Genomic DNA, 12,630 nt, shown 5'->3' with positions numbered 1-12,630 from the left:
GACTTTGGCAAGAATATAGAAAATAAATATCAAGAAGGTGGCAAAATATTCTGGAGGTTGTTGAAGAAGTTCAGAAATGGAGGAAAGAATGATGTAAAATGAATTAGAGATGATAAAGGTGACCAGGCATGCAGTCAGGAATACATATTGATACTTGAAGAAAAAGCCATCAAAAGCCTGAAATGCGGAAAGGCAGCAGGAGTAGATGATATTTGACCAGAGATGCTCAGGTTTGGAGGTATAAAAGTCGTACAGTGGCTGTACTGCATAGTTCAGAAGGCCTGGACAGAGGGACAAATTCCAGATGATTGGAGTAGAGTTCTCATAGTACCCATATATAAAAAAGGGAAATAAAACTGAATGTGTGAGAATTACAGAGGCATTTCATCACCAAGTGTTCCTGGTAAGATATATGCGAGTATACTTGAGAAAAGGTTGAGAAGGATTGTAGAAGAGAAGCTTGGATTCAAGCTTCTCTTCTACAATTTCAAGCTGGATTCAAGCCAAATATAGGCTGTCAGGATCAGATTTTCACTTAATTACATATAGTTGAGAAATCATGGGAATATATCAAAGATCTGTATTTAAGGTTTGTAGATCTGGAAAATGCATATGACAAGATGCCAAGAGAGAAACTATTCAAAACAATACAGTTATATGGTGTCAATGGGGCATTATATCAAGCAATACTTAGTCTTTATTTGAGTTGTAAGTCAGCAGTTAGAATTGAAGGAAGTACATAAAGGTTGTTTAATGTTAAATCTGGTGTCATAGAAGGATATACATTATCCCCTCTGTTATTCATTATCTATATGGATCACATTATGAAGGAAAGTGGTGTTAAACCTGATATCAAAATTGGAGATGTTAATCTCAGCTCTTTGCTTTATGCAGATGCTGTTATACTTCTAAATAAATTGGCTACAAGTCTGCAAGATTCCTTGACTAAATTGAATAACTGTTGTAATAGCTATGGTATGAAGGTCAGCAATAACAAGACAAAGACAATGAAAATAGGCAGAAGCATTGAAAATATCAACTGCACTGTGAATGGAAAACCTACAGAACAACTAAAACATTTCAGCTGCTTAGGCACAATTTTTAGTGAAGTTGGCAAATTAAATATAGAAATAGACAGCAGAATCAGCAAATCTGTTATGGTGGGAAGTCAACTGAATAAATTCATATGGAATAAGAGAGAAATTAGTCGGAACACTAAATTAGCTGTATACAAGACAGTATTCAAGCCAAGTTTAACTTATGGATCTGAGGGCTGGATTAGAAGTAACACACTTGACCAAAGACTAGAGACTGCAGATATGAGAGTCCTGAGAAAGATTACGGGCATGAACAGATGGCATCAATAGCAATATCATATTAAAAACAGGATATTAGGAAAGAACTTGACATTGTCAGCATCCAGGAATGCATTAGCAGAGCTAAGCTCAGATGGTATGGTCACTTTAACAGAATGGGAGAGGAAAGATAGCAAAACAAGTGTTCTCTGCCAGGTTGGTAGGGAAAAAAAAAAAACCAAAGGAAGACCAAGATATAAGTGGATTGATACAGTAAAAAGTGCCTTAGAAGATAGAAATATAAGATCTGATAATGTTGGAGTCTTGACAGGTAACAGACTGATTTGGAAGAAAATTGTAGATAGGAAGTTAGTAATGATGTAATTTTTCATGTAGTGCTATCATATCCTGTACACTCCTTGAGGGTACATGTCAGAAATGTGATGATGATGTGATAAATAAATCTCAATGTTATGTAACTCCTACTGTCGAAACTCCTACGACTTCAATAAATGTCGAAACCCATCTGGGTAGCAACTTTCCCCATAATACAAGGCAATACTGTACGCGAGCTATTTGCTACTTCTGTACGGGAGCTATCTGCTCCTGTACACAAGTAGTCTATCTGTGAAGTTACTTCACATGATCATATGCAGGTAAAAGACAAAAGCAAGAATGTAATTTCTTGTTAATTATTTGTGTGTGAATGTTGTTTATTCCGATACTTTTTTAAATTTATTTTTATTTTTTAATGCGAGTCCCATTCTACGAAATGTAAACTTAATGGATATTTACAACCAAGAGATAAGGTGAAATAATCCAGTTTTCCTACTCTGGTGACTAAATGTGACATTTTTTGCAAATTGCTTCAGGCCTTTCCATAATGCCTAGCATTATACACACCCAAAAGGATGTGTGCATTGCATTATGTTATACTAAGGTAACTGATGTGAAGTCATTAGCCTCAAGATAAAAGTAGCCCAGTTGTGAAGATACTTCACACACAAACTTTTTTTACTATCTTGTATAAAGGATTAAACCAAGAATATAATGTCTTTGCCTCTTTAATTTATCCAATAAACAGAGTTGTGGATTCATAAGGGAACAATAAAAAAAAAAAAAAACTCTACTACCTAGGCATACAATCATCTATTACACAGTAGTATTCAAACCCAATCTTTTAGCTGGAGAGTGGACTTATCCATCCAAACTGGCTAAGGTTACCTATCTCTCTTTCTTTACTGACCTCAGTCTGAATTCATCACATGAAACACACACACACATACACGTGTGTGTGTGTGTGTTTCATGTGATGAATTCAGACTGATGTGATGAATTCATGTGTGTGTATGTTCCCCACTTCTTACAGTGATTTTTCAACTCCAATAAAAACCCCATTTCTCCCTTCATTCCTTTCATTAATCTTTTATATAATATCTCTTTGTGTTCCCACTCTACTCACTTTTTTACAACCCTTTCTACTAACAGCAGTCCCAGAAACAAGTAATCTTCCATTTATTTGATCGTATGCACCTACATAGAGCAGCGCTGTCACTATAATAATTAAGTCTACTAGAGTATAAAATGGTTGTCAAGTTGTTATTGTGAATAAGATAATTCAATTCAAAACATTCTCATGAAGATGATGATGGAGGTTATTTTTCTATTCAGTATCATACTTAAATTTAATTATCATCAAGGTATACAATCATTGTTTCCTTATCCATCTTTAAATATCACATGTCAATTTGCAATGATATTATTTATATCATATTTAGAAATATTTAAAAATGATCATCAACACTCCAAGAAGAATCCAAATTGCAAATAGGTTCAGTCTAAATTAGAAAACTGAAATAAGCAGTTGCCTATAGTAGTAACTGTTAAAAAAATAATGCAATACCACTCAGTTCTATGCAACTTACATTTCCACAGCTTGCTGCTTATCGATATCGTGTTCTTTAATCATTGCAGACATATCATTTCTCAGTTTACAAATCATCTTATTTAGATCATTCTCATTTGAAGATACTTTGTCAAGATGACACTGGGTTTCCTAAATCACAAAATACCAGTATTACTGTTAGCTCAATGTGCGTTTCAAAAGCATACATTTTTCCATTCCTCCATATCATTAATTAACAAGTTTTGATATATTTATTTTGATAAGAACAGTATTAAAAAAATATATATATATATATATATATATATATATATATATATATATATACTGCAGTGTTTCAAAATATTTTTTGTGGAAATACAAATTTATATATTATTTTGATTTAGAGACTTTTTATTCATTTCATCTTATATATTGAAAGTAAAAAAAAAAAAAAATTAAAAAATTAGTGTTCAAATTCTGGAAAACTTTCTTAGTCCATAGAGAATTTTCCTTCACTTTTAACTCTTTGTCGTAGATCACAAATTGGACCTCTTTTGACTGCCCCTTTTCATGTCACAAGTGACAATTTTCTATGAAAAGGCAGGAAAAAATGTAAATATATGATCTACTTTTAAAATTTCCAATAAATTTATTTTCCCATTATCAATTCCCAGTTTTGAATATATCCACAAGGTAGTATGTATATGAAATATAAGCAAAATCCAACAATTACTGAGTGATTACTAGTGAACTAACTAACAACAATTTTCCAACAATTTTTTTCCAAACTAGTTGATTATTATGATTTAATGACTGACAAAACCATAATGAATCTGCTGATAAATGTTACTAATTAAATATTTTTCAACTCCTTTCAATTAAACAATTTATAGTTTAATTATTAAACTATAAACATGTCAATCTCAGAAGTTTTGAAACAGTCAAATCTTAAAGTAGGAAAAATCTACAAAAACTATAGAGATGCTAGAATTAGAGTTTAAGTTCAAACAGTAAAATTTATCATGTAAATAAGTATAACCATCAGCACAAATAATCCAGACTTATATAACCATGCTCTGCAAAGCTTTGTGCAACCCTAATGCAAGATGGAAATAATCTAAGCTTAACTATTGCTTAGATCTTAGTGCTATCAGCATTCTTATTTAGAATGCATTACCATTTACTATTATTTAGAATTACTTGGGAAAATGCCAAAGTGATTTCCTAAATAATAGTGCTGGTAGCACTATTATTTAGGAAACAACCTTCTTGGAACTAATCAATGTTATTTTACATCATCACCATTAAACTATAATATGTACTTAAACTTTCAGTTAGCTTTTCAATTAAAAAATAACAGCAGTAAATAATAATATTAGAATAATAACCTTCTCAAGCAAACAAAAGTGGATAGCAATTGGAAAGCTTTTCGACAACACTGAACTTTGATAACTGTTAAGGTGAGAATTAAGTGCAACAAACTGTCATCAAAAATAATACTTAACATTATATAATTAGTTTCCAAAAGAGGGCCGGTACTTTCTTGATTGTTTATTGCTTGCTTTCTTTTGTACTATCATAGAAAGTTATTATTGAAAAGAAATCAACTCTCTGTTTGCTAAGAAAATTTCACTAAACTACCTGCTGTTTTAACTGCAATCCAAACTTCCAATAATTGGAAGGAAGGAACCTAGTAACTTTTAAAGTGCATAAATTGACAACATAAATTATATTTTGGAAATTAAAAAAGTTTATCTGTATATGATTGCAAAATCTTATCACAAGCCTTTTGTTCAGTTTATTTTTTCATAGTATTTTCTTCTTGCTATCACAACAAGAAATAATAGATTTCTTCTTCTTCACGTGCTGGAGTTCCACCAGTTTTGTACCACCTAACTCTATGGCAGTACTCCAGCATGTGGCTCATATCTGTAAAAAGGAATAACATTCCACTGTTCCTTGCTTAACCTTGTGAATGTCTGATTGCAAATATTTCAGCCTGAAATATTTGCAATAATAAAACTATTGTTAATTCTTGCAAATACATGTTTCTAATGATCGATAATGTTAAAGCTAATGCATTGTATAGCCTACTAGGGTGAGCCACCAATTTATACATTAGTGGCATATGAGAACTGACTAGAAAAAAATTAGGTTTGCCTTTGGTTATTCATGTTACTTGGAAAGTTTAATGACTTATAGGTAAAATATCATAACAACATACATCAAAATAAAGCCTAAATTCTAGCTAGTGAAAACACTGATATAAAAAAGGACTAACCAAGCCTTATTCTAAGAATAAATAAGAGTCGTGTGGCCAGATCTGAATAAAATAAGAAAAAAATAGAATTAGCCCTTGCCCATCCTTAATACTTAAAATTATAAGAACATTACTCACAATTAAATAAAAATTAACATGCCATTACTAAGAAGTAAATAAACATTAATACAATTAATTCAAATGCTAACACATATGTTAGAATTTGTTTTAAGTGATAAGATTTTCATTCAATTATCAAAGGTATCTTCAGAATGAATTTAAAATTTAACAAAGCACAAGTAACATAACAATGAAAACATGTCAGACCTACATGAATAGAGTAGTGGCATGGTCTAAACTGTTCTAATTTCCCAATGACATTTCCAAAATTGTTGTTAACATGTTTTTATAAAAATGCTTTTTATATGTTATGAGAAAAAAATATTGACCAGAGAGGGCTACATGAAGAAGAACAGTTTCTCATAAAGGGGGATAACTTAAGCCCATCACATTTACTCAGACTGGGGCAATGTAGTAAGGTTTTAGAGCTTTCTTTATACAACTGTTGCATAAGAAAATGGCTTCCATAAAAAACTTGAGTCTTTACCAAAGAATTTTATGTTTGGAGGAGATGGCATGTTCATCAAGTCCATATTTTTCTGGATAAAAACTGCAGATTTGCCAGTTAGGAAAAATGCAGGGAATTTGCAGAGCTTAGATAGGAGAAACATTTATTAATCAGGCAAAAAGTTACTCTGAATCACATGGCATAAAAATCTATATCACTATTTTCATTCTCTTTCACTAACTCTTTTATGGAGTTGTCTGAGGTAAAACAAACTTCCTCCCCCACCTAAAATCCTTCCTATGGTTGTGTTTCATTGACAACATGTTATTTGGACATAAAACTAGAATGTGTTCAATACATTTTAAAGTTTTAAATAGCTTCAATTCTAGAAATAAAATTTATAGTAGAAATTGTAAACAACCAATGCATATCATTTATAAGTCAGACTCTCAAAGAGCTTGTTCTTATCCACAGAAAACCCCATGCCTCAATATTAAAGTCACATCACCATCCTGTACAGAAATATGGTATAATAAAAATATTAGTACACAAAACGAAATAATTGGAAGGAAAGAACCTAGTAACCAATGATATCATACTACAAAATTAATTAGAATATACCTTCAAAAGTTTCAGAAGTAATGGATGAAATCCAATAAAGACCAAAAGACTCAATAACAAACCACTTTAATAAAATGCAGACTAACAGCAAACACATATACGTCACTCCAAAACAGTACCAGCCTTTATCATTACAGGAACTTCTAAAAGATTAAAATAAAATACTTGACAAATACTAAACACAAACTATCTGTAACCAATCTGAAAATTAGCTTCCTATTCATCCAAAAAATGAAATCACCATTATAGAATTTATAGGATCCACTGCCAATATTAATTTGCCTGTTACTCAATACGTCAAATCTAAAAGGGGGAAAAAAAGAGCGTCAAGACTGCATATTTATGAAACATTATTTCCACTATTTATCGAAAAAGCAGAGTAGAACATCATGTATTCAGCCTTTCATTCAGCAAGGTGGAAAAGTCACTAGCTTTAAAAGATGATGCCTCAGAAGTGACTGTTCTAGGAATCAGCATATGAACCATAGAACATTTACTTCTAATTTAACTAAATTTGATTATTTGGCTACAAAGATTTAGGAGATTGCAATCCTCTGCCAAAAGTAACAACAAAACCAGTCAAGACATCAGGATACTAACTTCACTATTGCTTGAACTTATTTTTGCATTATGAAGCTTTGTGATCACATTCTGTTCTTTAAAATTACCTAGCAGCTTTAGATGAAATATTGTTAATAAAATATTTGCTTCTTTTGCCTGTTGTGTAGGGATAAATCATAAAACCTCTTAAGTAATGTGTTAATAATCAATTAAAAAAAAAAGTGCCAGAGTATCAGACTCTTTATATATCCAGATCAATCAGTTTATTAAGATGTTAATGCTTACTCTTCAGTAATGTATAAACATTACTTATACAGCAATTTAAATGGTAAACTGTGACATTCTAACTAGCAGGAATCAGCACAACAGTAAGAAGATAATGACTGAAGTCATTCAAACAGAGTTATCTTTTCAGAAAATGGTAAACAATAAAATTAGTTTGCCTATTTTGCTGTGCAGAGTTGACTGTAATTTTACTGCCTACAAATGATTACAATTATCTAAGTACAGGTGCTTCTAAGCACCCTCTGAATGGAAAAGTTCAATTCTTGTCATGATTTGAGAGATTTTTCAAGTGAAGGTCAGTTAGCTAGTCTTACACAGAGGTAGCAGGGTTTTTCTTCCTAGAAACTCAAAGTTCTCATCCTACAGATAAATCAGTCAGAAAACACAACTTACAGACAAAAGTATCATGTAGTGTACAGGAGATGGTGTAGCACAGACAGTGAATAGTAGCACAGTGTAGTGCAAAGTGAACTCTCATGACAAGGCTAGGTCCTGGAAGTGTCATGCAATAATAATAAGAATATATAACATGCAGGAAATGTTTTGCCTGAATTCATTTCTTGCGACTACAGCATTTATTTATTTTATTTATTTAGTTTTTCTTTAGAGGATATCTTTCCTCAGAGAAAGGCACAAACTACTGTAGGGCTTGCTTCATTAATTAAACTTACCAGACTATCTGGTCTAAGACTGATTAGCACAATTAAAAATGTGCATGTCATTTATATGAAGATTGGCACGCGCACACACAATAGGAATATGTCAGCTAACACAACTGAGTTGCAGTCTAACTAGCAGGGTGTGTCATCATTATACAGTCTTGCCATAAATACTGTTACAACTTCTGCAAACCCCCGTGCTACCTATAGTATTGCGTGAGCATTTCTGTTAGTGGTACTGTATGCAGCCAACATTTGCATATTTATCAGTAGAGAGAGAGGGGTCTAGTAGTACAAGTTAACATGCAGTGAGGAGATTATGAGAATCATGTCGTAATAGCACTTCACAAGGTTGAATGCAGCCACCCATTTATGTATCGGACTATTAACCATTATGACATTACTGGAGACATGTCTAACTGCCAAAGAACAGGTCAAACATGCTGTGTTAGGAAGCAACAGATTGCAAGAGCTGTGAAGGCATGCCTCTGCTGTAATCCTGTGAGAATGTAGAAGTGATATTGCAAGAGATGAATGTTTCACAGAGAATGATGCCATGTGTACTGATGACCTGGGGGTGAGAGCCTATCATCATTCTACTGGAGACTTCCTAAAACCACAACTTATGCAGCAGAGGATGATAAAATCAAAAGCACTTCTCCAGCAGTACATAACAACAGAGACAGAGATATCTTCTTCACAGATGAGAAGATTTTCACCATTGAAGAGTTGTTTAACAACCAAAATGATTGGGTATATGCCGTGGATGGTTGCACAGCATGTGCCATAACACCCAAGATTCAATGAGGTCACCATCCCACATCAGTGATGATTTGGTGGGGAGGGGACATATCAGGGGGTATCCAAGTTGCATTTCTACAAGAAAGGGATCAAAACCTCCACCATACCTTAATATCCTGGAATCTGTGGTATGGCCCCTGAACAACACCTTGTTTCATGGTAGGCAGTGGACCTTCCTACAGGACTCAGCCCTGCACACAAGGCAAGCACCACACAACAGTGGCTGAAGGCAAATGACCATATATCACTAACTGATTGGCTGTCTGGAACTCCTGATCTGAATTTGTTGGACTTCAAATTGTGGTCAGAGCTTAAGAGAATAGCTTGCAAGAAACAACACCCCAGCATCACCAGCCTGAAGGTGGATTTGGAGCAAGCAGTTGCAGTAGTTTCCATTAGATGATGTGTGTGCCACCATTGATATGTAGCCTCACAGACTTTGGGCGTGCATGAAGGCAAAAGGGGAGACATTTTTAACATCGAGTGTTGCTGTGTGCATGTTATACATGTGGTTTGTATGTGCTGAAAGCTGCAAATGATTTATTGATAGATTAAATGTTTATGCTCTGTTCGAGTTGTACCTGTATTTATGGCCAGACTAAGTATAAATATAAATACTAAATACTAAACCTTTTCTAAGCTCATGAACAGAACCGAACAGATAAGAAATTTCAACACCAGAGAACATGCAGGAGGATTCGAACACCACTCTTCTTTAAAAATCCCCACCCTACTCTATAACTTTCAGATTCCTGCCCATTCTTTACACTCCATTCAAGCAAGCATCATTCCACAGTGCTAATAAAACTGCAGTAATAACTAATCTTGATTAGCTAAAATAATCAACCAATACCACTTTTAAAAAGAAACCAGAACTCTTTGTAAAAGTTGATTCTTTTATTAACATTAATAATAAAAACAAAAGGATTAAATTAGCACAGATTTAATCCTATTGTTTTCATTAATAAAGTTAGTAATGCTTTATTAAAAGTAGTCTAATTAAGAAATAAGATTAAATTAACACAGATAAGAAACAACTCTTTGTAAAAGTTGACTCTTTTAATAAAAATAAAAGGAATAAATTAAGAGAGATGGTTTGGGTTACTTATTCTTCATGATACTTAAAAATTTTAAATCAACTACATTAAAGATACCTTCTCGTTATCTGCATTCAATTTAAATAACTTTTATAAACATAAATTTATTTTACAAAGAAATAAAATTTTTGTAATAAAATTTTAGCCTCTTCATTCCTCAGAAACTTAAACCTGTAAAACATGTCTTCTTATGGTATTTCTTGTGACCGTTAAAAATAGCAAGCTTTGCAAGTCCAGAGTTTTTATTCTACAGGAATTTAGCTCAGGGGTTCATTAGTTCTAACAGAAGTTGCTCAATTTATCAAAAATATTAAATAATACTACAGCAAACTCTGTTATACTCTGGACTAAGAACATCAATGCAATATGTAAGACTGATAAATTTGCATAATTATTACTTCTATTAACTTTATTTGATACATTACATTATTAACAATTCGGACTGTAACATTGTAATCCTCAGAGGAAAGACATGGTTAGTAATAGGCAGGATTGGTATTATACTGGATAATGAGTTTCATCATCCAGTGTAATATCATTCCTTTACTTTGAAGTCCAAACACAATGTGTGTGGACACAACAAAAAATCCTAGTTTTATTAATTGTTTTATTTATTTATTTTTACAGTATGCAATATAAGTGTTTTCAAGGTTATGTCACACATCATGGAGAGAACCAACATCTCCTTCTTTTGGGGTAGCCTCACAGCCTTAATTATTAAATTGTTATTTTGCAGAGATACTCTTAGTACCCAGATTGGCTACTAAGCTCAGGTCAGCTTATAATCTTGCAGATACTACCTTTGGCAGGAGGAATTCCACTGGATAAAATTCTCCAATATATGGCTCAGTAAATTAATTATTTTATATTCTTGTCCCATTACTTTGTTGGGTGTTCTAGGAGGGATCCCAAGTAATGTTATGAGAGGGTGCTACCAACGTATGGCTTATTAAGTGTGTATTAGTGTATGGTTTATTAAATTCATTATTGGAATCTTCCTTATCCCTCTCAATTTTAACGTATCTTAAATGTCATTTCCATCTTCAATATTCAAATGACATCTACTTTTCCAAACACAAACCCAATTATTTAAAAGATAACTTGCAGGTAGAGATGCTGAAGCATTTGCTATCATCAAATGTGTGTGGAAATACTGGTGGTGATTGCGGGCAGTAGATGGCATTGGTGTGGTTGCAGCTAGTTGTAGTTGGTGGATTGAGTGGTGGAGACAGAGAGAGAGAGATGTAGAGTAGGTGTCCTTCCTCGATGAGTCTTTGGACTCCCTGGAGGTGTCACATAATAATAATAATAATAAAAATAAAAACAATTGCACAACAATGGATGATATAATAACAAGGATATCAAAGTAAGATGACTTTTAATATGCTTCATTACCAGAGTTATATTTGTACTGCTTCAGCAGTGTGCAAAATTATTGAAAGATTTATCTCTTATATATATCTTAGTTTTCACAGAGGTGTGGCAAGACCATTAAAGAAAAGAATCAAGCATACTGCAAATTGTCTTTTATTAAAATCTTCAACTTCTAAATTAAAACTCAAAGCAGTTGCAAAGAATATCATAATCATATTTAAAACAAATTTTGAAAAGGCCAAAAGAAGAAAATTTGCATCATGCTTAAATGGTGGTTCTCTGAATTCTTGCACTGATGATTATAATAAATAAAGAGAAAGAGAGATCAGAAGGATTTTGTCTAAAAATATCTCAAAATTCTCCTGGTTCTGAGGGTATTCTTCTTATTGTTCTGAAGGTGCCTTTTTCTTACACTTTCCTATTTCACTACATTTATCTTGGGGTTATTATTATTAAAAGGTATATCTATCATTAAAAGGGACAACAAATCTTTATCATAAATTATCTTACTGTTCTCACAGTTCTTTAAGAAATCATGGATTTGCCACTAGCATTTAACTTCCTTGGCACAAGGAAATCTCTCTTCTAATTAATAATTGCTAATATGGGCTCATTCACTATCAATACTCAACAGTGAGATCTTCTTATATATGTCTTCTGTATCTGGACAAATGTGAAAATACTTGGAGAAACTGATGTAAGACATTTGGTTGGGTATAGCATTTATTTATTCATGTGGGGTTTTCCCCGTTCCTCAACTACCCCTTTGGACTGGTTGAGCCCTCCTAATGAGGGATTAAGTATGTATTTTTTGACTGTAGCATCATGTGTTCACGAGGCCAGTTTTCCTGCTCTGAGGGACAAAAAAAAAACCCCGAGTTTCTGGGTGAAAAAACCCTCTACCTCCGTATGAGACCGACTGACTCACCTTTAATTGAAAGAGAACAAATAAAGATTCCTCATGTCATGGACGAGAATCGAACCTAGGTCTTTCCGACCAGAGGGCTTCATCTATACCGACTGAGCTACGGAGGCTCAGTGTTAGCATAAAGACTTATTTTATATGCTCCTAACTCATGGTCTCTCTTGACTTTTGCAACCAGTTTTAGCTTTCTTTCTCTAGCCATACATTATGCTTTACCATACCTGATCTTTATGAAGTCAGATTTCAAATATTAGAAACCACAGATATGACAGTTCTGAGAAAAATTAGGGGTCTGAACA

The 12,630-nt window shown here is 33.1% G+C and overlaps 1 protein-coding gene across 4 annotated transcripts in view; it reads right to left on the bottom strand.

Moving 5' to 3' along the window:
* Positions 1-12,630, bottom strand: part of asl (chromosome segregation ATPase asterless) — a 385,090-nt gene that overhangs the window by 135,790 nt on the left and 236,670 nt on the right. For all 4 annotated transcript variants that reach the window (XM_090412113.1, XM_090412114.1, XM_090412117.1 and 1 more), the window contains one exon: positions 3,221-3,351. In XM_090412113.1, coding sequence (XP_090268239.1) covers positions 3,221-3,351 — 131 coding nt within the window. The remainder of the gene's footprint in view (positions 1-3,220; positions 3,352-12,630) is intronic.

Source organism: Typopeltis vanoorti, chromosome 22, assembly GCF_054136105.1.
Source record: "Typopeltis vanoorti isolate ZY-2024b chromosome 22, IOZ_Tvanoo_1.0, whole genome shotgun sequence".
In the NCBI taxonomy this organism is placed as follows: Eukaryota; Metazoa; Arthropoda; class Arachnida; order Uropygi; family Thelyphonidae; genus Typopeltis; species Typopeltis vanoorti.
This window is presented reverse-complemented; position numbering and strand designations above follow the sequence as displayed.